Source organism: Carcharodon carcharias, chromosome 3, assembly GCF_017639515.1.
Source record: "Carcharodon carcharias isolate sCarCar2 chromosome 3, sCarCar2.pri, whole genome shotgun sequence".
Lineage (NCBI taxonomy): Eukaryota > Metazoa > Chordata > Chondrichthyes > Lamniformes > Lamnidae > Carcharodon > Carcharodon carcharias.
The window spans coordinates 71,867,056-71,887,121 of NC_054469.1; the positions used below are offsets into that span (position 1 = coordinate 71,867,056).

Sequence of the window (20,066 nt, forward strand, 5' to 3'; positions counted from 1 at the left end):
AGTCTTGCTACAAGACATTGGTAACACTATACCTGAAGTACTGTGTACAGTTTAGATTTCCTTATTTAAGGAAGAATATACTTACATTGGAAGCAGTTCACAGAATGGTTCAGCAGGCTGATTTTTGGGATGAAAGAGTTGTCTAATGAGGAAAGGTTAAGGAGGATGGCACTATATTCACTGGAATTTAGAAGAATGAGAGGTGATCTCGAAGGAACTTGACAGGGTAAATGCTGAGAGGGTGTTTCCTATCCTGGGTGAATTTAGAATTGGGGACTCAGTTTAAAAATAAGGGGTTTCCCATTTAAGACAGATGAGAATAAATTTCTTTTCTCAGAGGGTTGTTAGTCTTTGGAATTCTCTTCCCCAGAGAGCAATGGAGGCTGGGTTGTTGAATATATCCAAGGCTGAGTTAGACACACTTGTAGTCAAGAGTTATGGGGGACAGGCAGGAAAGTAGAGTTAAGGCCACAATCAGATCAGTCATGATTTTATTGAAAGGCAGAGCAGGATTAAGGGCCTATCTCTGCTCTTTCTTATGATCTTATGACTAGCTAACCCAGTTCATCGTTAGTTCTGTGGAAATTACTGGAATCTGTTATTGGGGACAAGATTGACTGAGCCATGGGCTGATTAGAGCTGATTAGAGAGTCAGAATGGATTTGTGAATGGTATGTCTGACTAACATGGTTGAATTTCTTTGGCGATCATTGGGTGTTCCATGGACCTTGTCTTCATGAATTTACAGAAGACATTTGATAAGGTTCAATCAAAGCGATTATCAAAAATGAAAGCGCATGAAATTGGAGGTAACTTTGTGGTAGGAGACAGTAAGGATCAAGGGAACAATCTCTGATTGGCAATAAATATATCTTCTTCGTTCATGAGATGTGGGCATCATTGGCTGGGCCAGCATTTATTGCCCATCCCTAATTGCCCTTGAGAACTAAGGGGCTTGCTAGGCCATTTCAGAGGGCAGTAAAGAGGCAACAACATTGGAGTCACATGTAGGCCAGATCAGGTAAGGATGGCAGATTTCCTTTCCTAAAGTGCATTAGTGAACCAGATGGGTTTTTACAACAATCGATAATGGTTTCATGGTCATCATTAGACTTTTAATTCCAGATTTTTTATTGAATTCAAATTTCACCATCTGCTTTGGTAGGATTTGAACCCAGGTCCCCAGAGCATTAATCTGGCATCTGGAGTACTAGTCCAGTGACAATACCACTACGCCACTGCCTCCCCATTAATATATTTTTTATAATTTATAATTGAATGAAGGATTGACAGTTCTATATCCAAGTGTGCAGATGATGCTAAATTAGGAGACAACAAGTTGCATAAGTGGGAGGAGGATGTTGTAAAGGGACATGGATAGACTGAGTGGGAAAAACCATAACAAATGGAGCTCAATGTGAAGAAGTGTGAGATGTTACAGACGGAGCGATGTTTCCGATAGCTTACCCCCTTTTCTCACCTCAGCTGACGGCAACAAGATATATTTTTGAGAAGGAATGTTTTAACCCTTTTGAGTGCTGTTATGTTAAAGAACAGACATGAGCAGACTTTCTTGTAAGTTTAAATCAAAAGTATAAATGTTTATTTTAACAACACTCAAAACATACGCAACAAACATACACTCCCCAAACATCAGACTCTCATATACACGTGGAAAGATTATTACTAGATGTAGCATGCAATTAGATTATGAATAGAGTAATAAGAAACAAGTCACTTATTTAACCAGTCCTTAAGATGGAGGTTGAAAAATTTTGCAGGCTTGAAGGATTCCCTCATGGTTCCTTGAAAACAAATGGAGATTGGAAGTTTCTGTCTGTTTCAAGTGGAATTGTGGCCAAGCTTCTGTAATGAAGAAACATAATCTTGCAGATAAAATGAATTAAACCCCTTCGACTACTTGAGTTGACTTTTTTTTCAAGGTAGTGTTCTTTTTTTTTTGCTGGCTGTGATCTCTCTCCATGGTGCTGGTCCAAGACTGCCTCATTAGTTTCCCTTGTGGATTAATAAGGTGTCAACTCCCTCCCCAATTAGTTTCGGTCATGTAATGGCAGTATTGAAGTATCCCATTGTCCATGCAATGGGCTGAAGCCGGTGTAACTGGAACACAATGGGGGGATGATTGATATCCCATCAACATTCCAGGTATGACCATCCTCATTTGCTTTATTTGAAGTCCCATCTTCATGGGGCTCTTCCATTGAAATGGTGAGTGATAGTCAAAATGCACCTCGCAAACTCATTTGCATATTTAAGTAGTTTCCCAGGCACATTGCCTCTGTCCAGAAACCACAAGCTGAAGTCACCTGACTTTCTGGAATCCATTTTGTGAGAGTACAGTGTCCGTTATTCCATGTTGCTTTCTTTTTAAAAGTACAATGTCCACTGCCCTATTATCTTTATGGGCATAACATGACCATCACAGAGGTAGTCCATTTTAGATTTAAGCCAAATAGGAATATTTACTTAATGGAGAGAGACTAGGAACTGTGGAAAAACAAATGGATTTATGTGTACAGACCACTAAAAGCAAGGGCCCAGGTAGAAAGTTTGATTGAAACAGCTTATGGAATGTTGTCTTTTACTTTAAGCAAGCTAGAATACAAAAGTTGAGGAACTGATGCTTCAAGTCTTTGTCAGACCTATTTAGAGTAATGAGTTTAGTTTTGGGCATCACACCTCAGGAAGGATCTATTGGCCTTTGGGGGTTACTGTCCAGTTTCATCAGAAACATTTGGTACATAAATGATTAAATTATGAGTAAAAGTTGCATGAATTTAGATTGTATTTCCTTAAGTTTAGAAATTTGACGAGTCTGATCAGGGTATTTAAAATGATAGAGACTTGATATGGTGGATTCAGAGAAACTATTATCTCTGGAGGAATCCAGAACAAGAGGACATAATCTTAAAATTAGAGCAAGACCAGTCAGGCTATGAAATCGAGAAGCTTTTTTTCACAAAAAGCATATAGAGATTTAAATGATTTACAGATTTTTATTAGGCAAGAATATTAAGGGATATGGAGAAAAGGTACGTAAATAAAGTTGAGGTATAGATGATCCATAGCTAATAGAAGAACAGAACCAGGCTTAAGTGTCAATCACTGGAAGCTTCGTCTGTAATTCTGCATCCACATGAGTAAACCTGATAGAACCAGAAATTGCATGCAGCCAGGTGTCAGAGTTCTCAGCTGGTAAACTGATAACTTTCATTGTGATCATTCTCCCTATCTGTGGGTTTAGCTGCTATAATATGTGGACTAATTTTGTGGCTATCAGTATTGCCTTAGGGTGTGTGTATTTGTGTTCCTTTTGTACGATCAGAGCATTTTTCAACAGAGAAGACATTTAGTTCATTGCACTTATGAATTTTGAAGGAGTTCCATTCCCTTGGCCTTTCTCAATAGTGTTTTAAATTATCCACTTGCAAATATTCAATCGTGAACTCTAATAAATCTACAGTGGATTCTTGAAATGTGTTATGAATTCTGCTTCCAATGCTGTTTCCAGTAGGATGTTTCATGCCCTAGTAAGCATTTGCAAAAATAACTTCTCTAATCCTATCCCTTCATTCTTTATATGCTGATCTTGCAATCATGCCTTCTAGTTACTGACTAATGGACCACTGGAATATCTGAAATATCTTTCCCTATTTGCCTTGTCAAAACCCTTCATCATTTTGAAAGATCCCATCATTTCTCTAAATTTTCTATCATAAACAGACAAACCCCAGTTTTTCTCATCGCTCCTCATAACCGTAGTCTTCCTTCCCTGTTATCATCTTTGTTCCTGTGTTCCACTGCATTGCCTGACATCCTTCCTAAAGCAGGATGCTCAAACTGGAAACCGTATACTGACTGGCAGGAATTTAGCATTGCTTCTTTGCTTTTATATTCAGTACCCCAATTTGTAAAACCTAGGATTCAGTGAGCTTTTTTCATAAATTCATTCACTTGTTCTTCAGCTTAACGAACTTTGGACCAAAACCCCAAAGTTTATTTGCTCCTGTATCTCTTTTGGAGATTTTACTGTTAAATGTTATTAAGTTACATAACACTGTTCCATTGCATATTCATTAACTGAAAAATAGTATGTGCATCTTGTATTTATTATGAAAAATAAAACTCTTGAATGTTTCTGACAATATGAGGGAATACAGCTTCTTTTGCCCAGATTTTGTTATTTTTAAGACCAACTGAAAACAGTTTTAAAACAGGGGGAAATATTTGAATGGATAAATATGAATGCAGTTTTCTTTAATATAAAACTGTTGAAATATTGTTTCAAAATATTTCGTTTGAGTTTTATTACTGATGTGCATTATATTTTGGCAAATTGTTCCTTTGTCAAAAAAACTTTTAAGTTCCTATTTCAAGACTTTTTAAAAAAAAAGTTTTCATACTCCTATTCAATTAACTTTTACCCTATTCATAAGCTGAAAGGAATGGTGGATGTGGGATGGTTGGAGGTGGAGGTGTTGTGTGACACAGAGAAATTGGACATCAATCTGCATGTTTTCTGGGTGCGAAATAGGCCATTTCTTCCACCCAATTGATTCCAGAAGTTGTCCCTGTATAAAATTGAATCAGATAACTTTGGCTTGTTTGAAATAGGTTGCAGGTTGATTTTGTTTCTGCAAACTGATGCAGAAGATGGATGTAAAACTGGATAGCAACCAACAGAGTTAAATAGACCGCTGGAGGCTTCTGAAAAAAGGCCCATAAAAATACAAAAAATTGTAACATTTAGGAGTCAGCACTGTCCCTCTTGACTTTACAAAACTACTGTGGCTACCCCACTAACTGAAGGCAGTTGCTACTGGAAACAACGCCTTGCATTTATATAGTGTCTTTTAATGCAGTTTAAAAAGTCCCAAAGTGTTTCACATAAGCATTGTCAAACAAAATTTGACATCAAACCAATGAGATACTAGGCTACGTGAAATAAAATCAAAGAGAGGGATTTTGAGGAGTGTCTTAAAGGAAGAAAAAGAGATGGAGAGGTTCAGGGAAGGCATTTCAAAGATTGCAGCTGAGGCAGCTAGAGGCCCGGCCATTAACGGTGGAGCAGTAAAGATTGGGGATGCAAGAGAGGCCACAATTAGAGGAGCATAGGCACCGTAGGTTGTATGGCTGCAGGAGATCACTGAGATAGGGAGGAGTAAGAGCATGGAGCAATTTAAAAACAAGTTTAAAAAATTTTTAAAACTTGAGGTATTGCTGGACTAGGAGCCAATGTAGGTCCGTGAGCATGGGTGATGGTTAAATGGGACTTGTTGTCAGATAGGATACAGGCAGCAGAGTTTTGGATAAGCTCCAGTTTATGGGGGTTGCAAGGTGGGAAAACAGCAAGGAAAGCATTTGAATAGTTGAGTCTAGCAATAACAAAGGCATAGATGAGAGTTTTAGCAACAGATGAGCTGAAGAAGGGGTGAAACTGGAAGATGTCACAGAAGTGAGCATAAGTAAAAGTAGGGATAGAGAGGATATGGGATCAGAATCTCAGCTCATGATCAGATAGTAAGCCTTGGCTGCAAATGGTCTGGTTCAGCAGCCAGGGAGGGTGATATAACCAATAGCTAGGGAGGGGAGTTTGTCTTAACAGCCCACCGCAATCATTTTAGTTCTTCAGCATTTTAATTGGAGGAAATTTCTGCTCATCCAATGCTGGATGTTTGATGAGCAGCTTCCGAATACCTGATTGGCACCTACAGCTCATTGGTTAAATGCAGAAGTGGCACGGTGCCATAATTGGCATTGGTCTTGCATCAGTACAGATTGGTGCAGGCTGACTACTCCACTGATTTACTGCCTGTTTTGGGCACAAGTCCAATTTCTCCCTGTTGGTGTTTATTGTGATTTAGAATTTTGACTATTCTAATAGTTCAAATGGTGGAGAATGAATATAAAGAGTAACTTCTTATATGGTTGTTCATTGTAAAATTGACCTCGGTGGGTGGCTTAATGTTTGCTAACAAACATTATTCCTGTCTGATTGTGTTACTGCATGATATGTTTTATTTATTTTCAAATATACTCTACTTATTGATTTAGCATCAGTTGATTCTGTAGTCGTGGGTGAAGCAATAATTTACCCCTCCCACATTCTAATTTTTAAATGTTCTCTCTTTTGTTCCTTCTCTTTTTCTTTCTCTTTTTAGAGCTATAATTTTAAGTCATACTTAGAGACTATTAAATTCAACCTATGGCCCTAATAATGTGTCAAGTTCCTCATGAATATTTTCCATGAATATGAACCTAACCTAGGCTCTGGGCCTTGTACCAATGGCATCCTTCATGTGGATATTTGGCTTTTTTTTTGTAGGATGGTCAGATAGATGCTGAGGAACTTCAGAGATGTCTTACTCAATCTGGCATCAGTGGCAACTACAAACGTAAGTTGTAAATGTTTATAATACACTAAGATTATTATTTCAGTATTCTGTAATATACTCATCCAATCCAAAAGTCCGTGGGGGAAAATAAATTGGAAGCATTGTCAGCCACTTTTATTTGTGGAACCAATTGTTGGACACTAAATTGGCTGGTTCCCTGTTCTGCAGGACTATGAATCACTCACAAAATCTTGAGCTGAAGAGCATTGCAATGGACTGTGCAAAGCTTCAGTTTGCTTATGGTCCTTGCAGCAGAAATCATCTTCTAGTGCTCTCAGTAACGACAAGTGACAAGTTTTGTGTAACATCTGTACTTGTTCTAATTGGCTCTGCCTGTCCTTTTGTATACAGTCTAAAATGTACACACTATAAAATAAACGTCTTTCAAGCATTATCTTTTGCAAATGGGCTAATTGTCTTTTTTAAGTTCTCTCCTTTGCATTCATTTCACATTTGTCAACCAAACTTGCTCTATAATCTAAATCCACTCTGTCATCTTACTCATTTGAGTATAATTCTGCAGTTAGAAGGCAGTTTATGCCTCATTCCAGAATTTGAGCATGTAATCAGGGGCTACCATCCAGTCAAAACTGAGGCAGCGCCTCATTGCTAAAGGGTAAACATTCCTTCCTCAACCAATGCCACCCAAAGAGTAGATTAATTTAGACCATTAATTGCATTGCTGTTTATGGGGTCTTGCCAAAAGCAAAATACCTTCTACAATTTCATTACTTGCACTGAATTACATTTTGAAGTGCAGTGACTGTGAAATACTTTTTTGAAATGTTTGAGATTTAATAAGGCACTATTTAAATGAAAGGTCTGTCTACATCTAAACTGCATTATACAATTAAAAATCCCACATCACTCACTCATTCACTTATAAATTTCCAATTTTAAATTATCTGATGATTTATTTAAATTGCTACGGTTGTTTTAAAATTTATTTTATGACATTAAAATCATAACTGTCAATTGGGATGAGCACAAAACTTGCAATTTTTGAAATATGTTCTGGTCATTCTGCATTCAGTGGGGTAAGGACACCCAAGAAACGTTTTATAACAATTAATATTTAGGATACCTTGGTTGCATATTGGTAACAGTTCAATGACATTAATATTTAATATATACCAAAAAGTGTATATTACCCTTAGTGCAAAGTTTGCATTTCAAATTTCTTTGCATTACATTTATTTTTAACTAGTGGCTATGGTTCTCTCCCATGCCCTTACAATGAGCACTCTAATTTCAATTTTTTTTATTCTCCTGCACATCCATTAGCTGAATTTGGATTTGTGAACATCACCTGAGTCCTGCCCAATATTTTTCTCTCAACCAAAATCACTAAAACAGATTATCTGAAAATCATCTGATCACTGTTTCAGGGAGTTTGTTGCATGCAAATTGGTTGCCATGCTTCCTACATTACAATAGTAACAAGTGCTTCATTGGCTGTTATGCACTTTGGGATGATCTAAAGTGAAAGCTGCTAGATAAATGAAAGTTTTTCTAATGATGAAAACTTAGATGGCCCTAGGTCAAGGAACGCTGTGATGTCGATTGGGCATGGAGGAGCATAATAGTGAATTGGTTAATAAGTGTGTGTGATCAACAGTTCTGGTGTAGGCAGTTAATTACTTTTCACTATAGAACATACATTTTGAAAGATGATTATGCCATGAATTTTGTGTGGTTTTCTAACCTAGTTGTTTTTCTACAGCATTCAGCATGGAGACCTGCAGGCTAATGATTTCGATGTTAGATGTATCCTTTAATTACAAAAGTATTCATTTACTGCAGAATTATACAGATTTTAAGCATGAGCAGTCATGTTTGCCATGAGATAAACCAGTTGAATCTTCTGATGAAAACAACGGCAGAGTGTTCCCTTTGGTTGATAGTACAAGAACTAGGGGACACAGATTTAAGGTTTTGGGCAGGAGAAATGGGGAAATGTGAGGAAGCAATTTTATGCGCAGCAAAGGGTAATGACCTGGAACTCGCTACGTACGAAGGCAGTGGAAATAGAGACAATGAGAGATTTCATAGGGAAATTGGATGGGCACTTGAGGGAAGTAAACTTGAAGGGCTACAGAGATAGAGTGGGGGAATGGGACTGACCGGATTGTTCCACAGAGGGCTGGCATGGACTCAATGGACCAAATGACAACCTCTTGTGCTGTAATGATTGTAATACTCTATGAACCTGGTCTATAACTGTTGGCTCATAGACTTCACCTGTTCAGCACATGACAATAAATTAAGTTAAAACTAAAATGCATATTTCTAAAAGAGCTCAGTAACCAAATAAAAACTTGGTTATAATCATTTTTATCTTGTTATTTTCAGGAAATATTTTTGAATTTCTAAATTGTGAGGAATTTCTGGACTTTGAGTCTGGAACAGGGTGAGGGGGAGAATAATTTTCACAGGCAATCCTTAAATGTATTGATTTAGAGTTAAATTCAATGCACCACTCGATAAGGACTTCCCGTGGAACATATTCTACTGTCAACTTCAACTGAACAGCACAGAAGTTGCAGGAATTTCAGGAGGCTTAAATGTGAGATGAGGAATGTGTGCAGATTCACACATACTGCCTTGATGGATGGCCAGAGTATGTTCCCAGTAAACCTGGCCTGAGGCAGTACTTTGAACTATATCACCACATCAATATCATTGATGACCTCTTGGTCTATGATGAGCAGTTGGTCATCCCACAAGCTGTCTGCCCGGAGGTCCTCCAGAAAATTCACTTGGTATTACCAAGTGTCAGGCCAGGTATGGTGGTCAGTTATCTCACACTGTCTGGAAGACATGGTCTTCAACTACATTACCTGTGTCATTCACAGACTGGAGCCACTTCTGCCCTGATCTTTACCATCCAAGCCATAGGAGCGCTTTGGTATGGATCTATTTGAACTCGAAGGAAAAGTATTTCTCATTGTTGTGGATTATTATTCCTGCTGGATTGAGGTGCAAAAGCTACATGGGCTCAGATCTGAAGGCGTTCTAGCCTTTCTGAAGGGGGTTTTTCCACGCACAGCATTCCCAGCATTGCTGTCTCTAAGAGTGGGCTACGATTCGCCAACAAATGTTTCCAATCCTTTGTAGCATCACATGGATTTGTCCACATCACAAGTTCGCCAAGGTATCCTCAGGCCAACAAAGAGGCTGAGAGACTGGTATGTACCATTAAAGGCCTTCTCAGAAAAATGAAGATTTTGAGTTAGCCCTGCCCAGCTGCTACTCTACACCGTTGCAGAACAGCTTCATCCCCATGCGAGCTTTTGATGCGTCACAGGTTAAGAACCCAACTTCCTTTCTTTCTTTATACATTAACGCCAAGCATCACAGTAGAGGACCATGACCATAAGAAGGAAGAAGGTTGTTGAGCAGGCCAAGCCTGCACTTTTCAATCAATGACACAGGGCTCATGACCATCCCATACTCGAAAGGGGTCAGCTGTGGGAAGATAACGTAACGGAGAGGTTGCAATAACCAAGATCATATTTTGTCCAGATAGAAACTGGTTATCACCTGAAGAAATAAAAGTGCCTTGATTTTGATGAACAAGAAGCCATTAGCTGGATGGACTGCATATTCTGAGCCTCAGAAGGAAACTCCAACTACAGAACCAAGACATGACAATCCTTGGAGAATGAGTTTGGAGCGAACAGATCCTCAACAACCTCAAAAAGAATTCTGCACGTGTTCGTGGAGATTGTTGAAATCACCAAGAATATTATCCCTGTAAAAACAAAGACTTGGTGGGAGGTGTAGGAGGATGTGTATGTAGCATGTAGGGATAAAGACTTGGGGAGGAGATGTAGAGTAAAGGGTTAACTCTAACATTACTCTAACAATAATAAAAATACCTGAAAAAACTCAGCAGGTCTGGCAGCATCTGCGGAGAGGAACACAGTTAACGTTTCAAGTCTTCAACAGAACTAAGTAAAAATAGAAGAGAGGTGAAATATAAGCTGGTTTAAGAGGAGGGGGGTGGGTGGTGGAGAGTAGAGCTGGATAGAGGGCCACATTCATGAAAGAGCACAGAAATCTCCGTGAGGCAGTTCTGTGCCTCAGGGAGATTATATTCAATTTGAAACATCAAAATAAAAAAAGTTAAAAAATCATTCATACATGTCCCCTCATGTGACGCTGTCACATGATCTGGGACATTTTTATCAAATGTTTAAAAAAATGTAATAATTTAATACGCCCTTCATGAAACCTCATCCCGCCCGTGGATGAGGTTTCATGAAAAGTGCGAAGGCCACCTGGGCTCTTTGCCTACCTGACAACTTTAAGGTTGGACAGGTAGCCCTGACAATTAGGTTAATTAGTTTATTAGTGGCCTTAACAGGCCTTTGACAGTTTGGCCGGTGTGTGCCCACCAAATGAAAGATCAGAATGATGTGCAGTGACGTCGGGATGCACGCCTGACACCACTGCACGTCATTTTACGCATCGGCATGCAGGGCCCGCCCCTGCACGCTGAACAGAAAATTCTGGCCTATGGCTTGGTAACTTGCTGGAGAAAAATAAATACCATCCTTTGTTTACAATAACGCAAGAGTATCTTGACTTTGTGTTGGTCAAAGTAACCTTTTCATCCATGTTTACTGAAACTCATCACATGCAATTGTTATGGAAGTTTGTTCCATCATTGTGGCAGAAAATATGAAGCAAAAGTAAATTTAAGTAGAATCCTCTTTTTAAAAAAAGTCAGAGCCTGTGGGCAGAATTTTGCCCTTGATGGGAGGGTGGGCTCCACTGGCTCAGCGGCAGGCGGGCAGCCGATGGGTGCCGCCGAACCAGGCCCTGCCGCCATTTCAAGTGGGCGGGCCAATTAAGGCCCACCTAGCGGGCTGCCCAATGGGAAGCGCTATGCGTTTCCTGTGCGGGGGGTTGGGGGGTTGGATTCCCCAACTGTCAGAGTGCGTTCTTTTGCGCATGTGTGCGAAAGAGTGCACATCTCCCTGAGACTAAGTGCTGCCTCAGATCGCTGAAAGTTTTTGAAAGTTTAAAAATAGAAAAATTTTAAAATTATTAACATGTCCCCCTCATTTGACAATGTCACACAAGATGGGACATGTTAATAAATATCACAGAAACTTTACTAAAGTTTTTTAAAACCGACATGAAACCTCATCCCGCCGGTGGATGAGGTTTCATGTATCATCAGAAGCCCATTGGGGCTCCTGGCCTGCCCACCAGCCTTAAGGTTGGACGGGCAGGGCCTTTAATTGGTTTAACTACCCTGTCAATGGCCTCAATTGGCCATTGACAGGTCAGCAGGCAGACAGCTGAACACGCTGTCCCCCACCTTCCTGAATATTTAAATGGGGCGGGATGACGTTGGGGGGTTCCCCCCCCAACGTCATCCCCTATCATTTTCTTGTCAGTGAGTGGGCCCCGCCCCCAGCTTGCCGAAGGAAAAATTCTGCTATGTGTCTGCATTGGGTGCTGCATAGAATTTACAGCACAGAAATGGGCCATTCCGTCCAATGTCTGTCTATACTATGTTTATGCTACACACAAGTCTCTATCCACCCTACTTCATCTAACCCAATCAACATATATTTCTATTTCTTTCTTCTTCATGTACTTAGCGCAGGAAAAACTGATTCAAGATAGATTGCACACCGTACAATTGATGCTTGGTAAAGTTTTCTTTTAATTAGCTATACAATTGACATTTTTGTAGGCTCCTTTTCAAGTTACTTCTTTAAGCATTGCATTCATTGCTTAGTACCATATTACAGTTAACTGTTGACTTCAATACTTGTTTAGCAGTAAATGATCACTATCAAAGACTTTTTGTCCCTTAATGATAATTTTCAGCGAGATATGTCCGGCACGATGGGTTTTCCAGAATTCAAAGAGTTGTGGACAGTTTTGAGTAACTGGCGGCAGAACTTTTCTACTTTTGACCGAGACCGGAGTGGAACTGTAGAGCCCCAGGAACTACAACAAGCTATTAGTGCTATGGGTAAGTGACAGATTTGATACATTACATCAATTTATTGATTTCTATTCTAACCTCCCCAACCACTGCAGAAACATGACAATTGCCTAAAGTGTCAGCAGTAGCGCAGTTGATAGCACTCTCACCTCTGACTCATGAGATTCCACGTTCAAGTCCCATTCCAGGGCTTGATTGGAAAAATCAAGGCTGACACACTAGTGCAGTGCTGAGGGAGTGCTGAACTGTGGGAGATGCCATCTTTTGGATGAGATATTAAACTGAGGCCTCATCTGCCTGCTTGTGTGGATTTGTTTCAGAGAACAGATTTTATCGCCAGTACCCTGGCCAATATTTATTACTCAACATCACGTAAACAGATCACATTGTTGTTAGTGAGAGTTTGTTATGTGCATAATGGGTGCTGTGTTTCCAAATTACAACAATAACTACGCTTCAAAAAGTACTTCATCAGCTGTAAAATACTTTGAGACATTCAGTGGTCATGAAAAATGCAATATAAATGTAAGTCTTTCTTTCAATAATAAAATATTACTATCGCCAAAATTTATCTAAAATAATTTTCGTAAGGTCTCTGTATTTCAGATGACCTTAAATTCAGTACATTCAAAATTAGTTAGTAACTAACTGTACAGAAATTAATAATTGCTCCAATTCTGTAGATTGTTTCCCTGATAAAAGGAAGAAAATGTATGGGCAGTAACCCTAACAGCTTTTACTTAATGATGGCTCTGTAGTACAATAGGCAGATCTGGTCAGTTAATAAAAGAAAGATGTTTATTCTTTTTAAGGACATGGAAATCAGACTTGAAACTATGAGGAAAATGTTGGCCTTGTTTTATTTGGAAAGCAGGGCACTAAAAGAAGATCTAACTGAATTTTTTTTAAATACTACTTTTAAAAATTAGGATACATAGCAAAATAAAATCTAAGGTAATGTAAATGTAACTGCAGTCTAGTGAAGAGCTCTGTGCAAGCTAAGAACTTGGGTTGCTTGAACAATGTTTTGCAGCCATTAACAAATTAGTGTAAGCTCTACATTAGGTATCAATTTGAGATCAGTATCCACTGACAGCAATGTGTAACAGCACTATTATTTTCTCCTTATTTAGACTGAGGAGTCAAGAATGTGCTTGAAATGTAATATTTTTCACTGTTCTAGTACTGATCCTTTGATTGTTGCAGCCATAGTTCTTTTATGTATCATAAGTGTAATCATCTTTAACATGCTGTAGTGAAAATTGTGAATTTTATTTAAGGTTGCAAAACTATATAAGCATGACCTGCTCAACTAAACTTTGTGAAGTTTGAAAAGCTACATGAAACTAAGTCCCCAAGGGGTGAATTGTTTAAAAAAAAATCGAAATTTCATAATTTTTAAATTTTCTTTGGAAATGTTACTGAATATTTATGACAAAATAGATTGTTACATGTATTACTAAACTCTGGTTAGCTTTTGAACTGTCATGTCATGTTTCAGTGATATTTTAAATTGTCAAATATAAACCCTAAATTATTTGACTGACTGTGTTCCATTACTTCACTAATTCACCATTACTTTTCTAGGCCTGGCATCAACAACTTTCTTTTGCTTTAAAAAGGAAATCCTGATGTAATTTTGTCTGTGAAAACGCCAGACTGCCCATTTACAATCTGGATTGCAAAGAGCGAGGCTATCCCATTAGCCATTTTAGTATAGCGTGATACATTTTACTTTCTAAAAAAGCACAAAATACCCAGGGATGTCTCGCTGGCAACATTTTTGATTCTATATTTAACAAAAACACTCCAAGATCACAATTCTAAAAGCTCAGCTGCTTTAAAATATCTAAGAACTGATACATTACTGTATTTCTTCTAAGGATTTATAAGCAGCCTGTCCTTAATGGTAATCATATAAATTCTGCAAACCACTTCAAGATATACCTGTGTGAGTTTGAATTTTCTGTCACCACAGGGTCCCCATCCCCCCAAAAAAAATCTAGTTAAATTATCCATTTGACACCTGAATGTTCATGCACAAAGTGCTGTTTCATATCTTCAGAGATATATAAAGATTATGTAACATTCTGAATTATTTTCTATTTCATTGACTAGGGTACAGATTGTCCCCTCAAGGTTTGAACGGAATAATAAAACGATATAGCACCCATGGGAAGATCTCTTTTGATGATTATGTAGCCTGTTGTGTGAGACTCCGGGCTCTGACAGGTATGTATCTCCTCTGTGTATGTGGTACATTGTACTGCATACTGAATAGGCTAGGTTGGAGATATCCAAAACAGAAAATGATTAAAAAAAAAAATACACTAGTCTGTCTGGTAGCATCTGTGGAGAGAGAAATGGAGTTAACATACAGGACGATGACCCTTCACCTCTGTACAGATGCTGCAAGAGCTGCTGAGTATTTCCAGCATTTTCTGTTGTTATTTGAGATTTCCAGCATCGGCAGTACTTTGATCTTGTATTTGAAAAATCAATACCTTTTAACAATAAAAGCTATAGCCACTGATTAATTGGTCAGGAAAAATGTTTTTGAACTGAATTTTTTTGCTTATATACAATGGGACAGAAGTGACACTAAGATTCCAGGTTTTTCCAGTCTTCATGTTGATGTGATATTCAGACATTTTAATCTTGTATCTGTAACCTTTAGATGATTTTTATTGGGATATGGGTATCATTAACAAAACTGTAGTTGCCCTGGGAATATTTATCTAATTGGCCTTTAAAAGATGCAATGGTCTCTGCTTTGAAGACTCCACCAGCAGACCATACTTTGCTGCAGCATCAACTGCATAAAGATATAGAATAATACAAATTGTATTATGCAGAATAATTTTAGCAGGGTAAATGGTGATTTTTATTTGCTCACATTATGTGAATTTCACTGGCAATGCCGGTATTTATTGTCCACCCCTACTGCCCTTGAGATGGTGTGGTGAACTGTCGTCTTGAACTGCTGCAGTCTGTAGTGTAGATACACCCACATTGCAGTTACAGAGGTGGTCTAAGGATTCTGACCCAGCGACAGTGAAGGAATGGCAATAGAGTTCCAAGTCATGATGATGTGTGACTTGTAGGGGATCTCGTAGGTGGCCTTGTTCTTCTAGGTGATAAAGGTTGTGGGCTTTGTGAGAGCTTCATAAGTGTTGTTGGAACTGCATTCATCCAGGCAAGTAGAAAGTATTCCATCACACACCTGACTTGTGTCTTGTAGGTGGTGGACAAGGCTTAGGGAGTCAGGAGGTAAGGTACTTACTGCAGAATTCCCAGCCTTTGATCTGCTCTTGTAGCTACAGTATTTATATGGCTGGTCTAGTTCAGTTTCTGGTCAATGGTAGCCCCCAGGCTATTGACGGTGAGGGATTCAGGAATGGTAATGCCATTAAACAATAAGGGGAGAGAATTAGAGTCTCTGTTGTTGGCGATGATCATTGCCTGGCACTTACATGGCAAGAATACTACTTGCCACTTATCAGCCTAAGCCTGAATGTTGTCCAGGTCTTGTTGCCTGTGGGGAAGGACTGCTTCAGTATCTGAGGGCTTGTGAATATTCCTAAAGATCATATCATCGGCAAAGATCCCCACTTCTGACCTTGTATTAGAGGGAAGGTCATTAATGAAGCAGCTGAAGATGTTTAGGTCCTAAGGTACTCCTGCAGTGATGTCCTTGGCTGAGATGATGGCCATCCTACAACCACAACCATCTTCCTTTGTGCTAGGTATGACTCCAACCAGTGGAGTTTTTCTCCCTGATTCCCATTGACTTCAAATTTGCTGGAGCTCCCGATGTCACACGGTCAAGTGGTGTCTTGATGTCAAGGGCAGTCACTCTCACCTCATTTCTTGAGTTCAGCTGATTGGTACATCTGTTTGGACCAAGTCTGTAATGAGGTCTGGAGCCGAGTGGTCCTTGCAGAATCCACGGTATGCACTGTACAAGGAATTATTTACACAGCCCAAAAGTTTTCCACAGTAAATTTGTGTGGAGAGCAAATAGCATTTCATTCTGTTTTGATTCATGTTGCAGTCATGACGCTCAAAGTAAAGCAGTGATTAGATTATTTTGCGACACACCCTTTCTTTCTTTATTCCTCTATGTTTGAACATTCGCAACAACTATGTTTTTGTTAAATATAAGTTCTAAAGTGCAAAATAAGTTTGTAACTTTTAACTACTTGTGGATTTTTTTTGCTGGTCTTTATTTAAAGAAAGTAAAAAATCAAAAATGATTACGTCCACTTATCTTTTTTTGTCTGGTACTTTAATTGTGACTTACCTGCCTTGCACTGAAAGAAGAACACAGTTGAATATATTTAGCATTTATGGAAGAGTTTTTTACTGTTGAGCCACTTCCTTTCAAGATGATTGCTGGTCTCTGTCTACATTGTGCATTTTCATTCATTTGTTCTGAAATTAATTAACAATTCCTTAAGATATACTTTCTCTGTGTGCTTTAGTTAAAAAAATGTTTCTGCTCTTTAGATTATTACATTGTGATCTTTAAGTTCAGGGTGTTTTCATGTTTTCTTGATTTTGAAACAAAGCTTCATCTTCAAAACCATTTTCATTTGAAAAAGTAGACACAACAAAGAAAATCTAACACTAATTTAAACTGAATTTGTATATTTTAAATGGGCGTAGTAATAAGATCAATTTTCTGTGGGGGTTATTTTGGAACTTGAATCCTCGATTCCATGCCTATATCATTGTTTGGCTGTACTCTATCATAAGCACTATTGGGTACGGCCACAGAAATATGTTTCGGTTAAGTAGTGGTACCATGCTATTTATGTTGCTTTCTGCTTTTAATAATGCATTGTTTGGTGAGAAAATAAAATCATTTTGATCTATGCAAAAAAGAGGGGATGCATACATGGGACGTGACTCTTTGAACAGCGAGCTCAGTTTATAGCTTAAGTTTGGAAACTTCTATTCTAGGTTAGGCATTCATGTTTGCTAGCATATACATAGCTTCGTTACATTCTTTGTAAATCCCGTTTAGTCTAATATGTTATTCTAATGTTTTACTCTTGGTCTGTTTCCCATCAGAGGCCTTCAGAAGAAGAGATGCATCCCAACAAGGAGTTGTTAATTTTGCATATGATGATGTGAGTACAGATGAGTACTTATTTACACTTGCAGAATCATTTTAATAGCTGAATCTCTATACTAATCTAACTGAGGGGAAGCATTGTTAACTTGACTTATGTTCAACTCCAGTACTCAAGAATGTAATTTTCGGCTCCTCAGGGATCCCTGAATGCTTCTTAGAGAACATTTACCTTCTTCAATGCAACTCGATACTAATTGAAATCTAATGTACAGTAATTATTTTTATCTGTTTCAAGCTTTGATTGGTTCAGTATACAATTGTGCCCCTGTTTTCTGATTAATTGATTGTGTTTCTAATATGGAAAGGTGAAATTAAGCTCCCTTTTAGTTGCCATTACAATCACCACTTAAATCTGCATAGCTACCTGCCAAACATGGAAAAGAAACAGGCAAGCTACAACTTACTGCTGTGTTTTCCAGCACATTTTCAAACCTGTGGCAAGTAACACCACCTGTCTTCAGGCACCTTCTCTATTTTGTCTATCACGTCAAATAGAAAACCAGGAACAATAAGTCTCCGCTCTCGGCTGCTATTTGCTTCCCATTCCATATCTGACCGTCCTCTCTATCTCCTTCAGTCATTGGTTACTACTCAACGACCCACCCTATAATAGCTGCTGAATTGTCATTAAAAACGAAACAATTTCATGATAGGCATTTGGGGAAAACTGGCACCCTACCCTGGAACGCATTCAGTGTGACTCAACCACATGGTAGAGTTGATAATTCCTCTTGAGATGCCCTAATAAATCAGAGAGTTATGACAACCAGGGATAAGCAATAACTGGGCTTGAGTGCATCTCCCACAAGCTGCAAATGGCAGGATGAAGGATCTTGCTCTGTTCTTAATGCACAAATGAGAGAGAAGATATAATCCCTTTTTTCTTAAAAAAAAACTTAGAAGTATAAACAGAATATTTAATGACCAACATTGAAATGTTTTCATCCCACTTGAGAAAGTTTGGGGAGACTTACGATTATAATTAAAGTCCAGAAATGCCATTTTTACAAAGTTTAGTATTTTTTTCCCTGCTTGGGAGTGTCAGGAATTAGTGTACTTCAGTACTCTAAACTGTTTGAGGCAAATTCCAACCTTCAGCAGAAGCACTAGTTCATTACCTTGAAAATTCCCTGAATCAGAATTCAAATGAGAAGAGATCTTTCACAATTACTTAAACATTTCGACTCTGTGAATAGAGTATATGAGTAACACATGTAAGTCCGAAGTTGGGTCCCCATTCTGCTGAATCATCTTCTCGGTCCAGAGTAGTGCTAGAGACATTGCAAACAACAATGATTTCTGTTCCTGCTTGCTATCTAGCAATCGCTGCAGACATGTGGACAGAACTGGACATGCTGTCATCCTCCTATGATTGAATAGACTATCACCATCCACTGTCATGGTTTATAATTGTCATTTAAGTGAGATACTGGACGGCAGCACAAACAGGAGTTAACATCTTTGGGAGATGGATAAACATTAGAAGTAAAGAATTACGGTTGCTTAATTTTGTTTGATTTGCTAGTAAGAGTCATAAACAATTGATAAACATTTTACCATTTCTTTTTCAGTTCATCATGTGCACCATGACTATTTAACTGAAGCAAGATTGAAAAGGAAACTATACTTTCCAAAGGAACCTAAGCTCTTCTATTTGAGTGCCCAGTCTAATAGCCAGCTGCAACATTATGCAAATGTTACACAGTATATATGTAAAGAGATGTGCATGATATGGAATATATGAGTTTTGGCTGATTATATAATGCTGCACTAGATAACTGCTGTGAAATCAGTTAACTTTTTAATAATGATGGACATTGATTTTTGTACTGAATTTGCCAAATAATGCTTGGTTTGATAGTGAACATTTTGAAAGCTTATATAAGCAACAAAAAACAATGTAGCTTCCATAATGAGGGTATTGAATTCAAATACATAAGTTGCACAAACCCTATAGTTGCATATGTTTGGTTTATATTATTTGAAATAGGGGTAATATGATAACATTTAAGTTAATGATCTTCCTAATCCATTTGGAAAAGTGTATATGTGTAGGGTATCCTTCACTCTGCCCATACTCTGTCTCGGTAGGTGCTTGGCTCGGGGGTGGTGATCTTGTCTTTGGGTCAGAAGATTGTAGGCTTGAGCCCCATTGCAGAACTGGAACACACTTGAAGTGTGAGCCTACATTGTATTACCAAGGGATGGCTGCATTCACAGAATCTCACAATGCAGAAGAGGCCCTTCGGCCCATCAAGTCTGCACCGACACATGAGAAACACCTGACCTACCTACCTACCTAATCCAATTTACCAGCACTTGGCCCATTGCCTTGAATGTTATGATGTGCCAAGTGCTCATCCAAGTGCTTTTTAAAGGATGTGAGGCAACCCACCTCCACCACCCTCCCAGATAGTCCATTCCAGACTGTCAGCACCCTCTGGATAAAAAAAGATTTTCCTCACAACCCCCCTAAACCTCCTGCCCCTCACCTTGAACTTGTGTCCCCTTGTGATTGACCCTTCAAATAAGGGGAACA

At 38.6% G+C, this 20,066-nt stretch overlaps 1 protein-coding gene across 2 annotated transcripts in view; it reads left to right on the plus strand.

Moving 5' to 3' along the window:
• sri (sorcin) overlaps nt 1-19,476 on the plus strand; it is a 41,476-nt gene extending 22,000 nt beyond the window's left edge. For both annotated transcript variants that reach the window (XM_041183146.1, XM_041183145.1), the window contains 6 exons: nt 6,347-6,416; nt 8,140-8,183; nt 12,267-12,414; nt 14,506-14,619; nt 17,464-17,522; nt 19,099-19,476. In XM_041183146.1, coding sequence (XP_041039080.1) covers nt 6,347-6,416; nt 8,140-8,183; nt 12,267-12,414; nt 14,506-14,619; nt 17,464-17,522; nt 19,099-19,125 — 462 coding nt within the window. In that variant the 3' untranslated portion in view covers nt 19,126-19,476. The remainder of the gene's footprint in view (nt 1-6,346; nt 6,417-8,139; nt 8,184-12,266; nt 12,415-14,505; nt 14,620-17,463; nt 17,523-19,098) is intronic.
• The last annotated feature ends 590 nt before the right edge of the window (nt 19,477-20,066 follow it).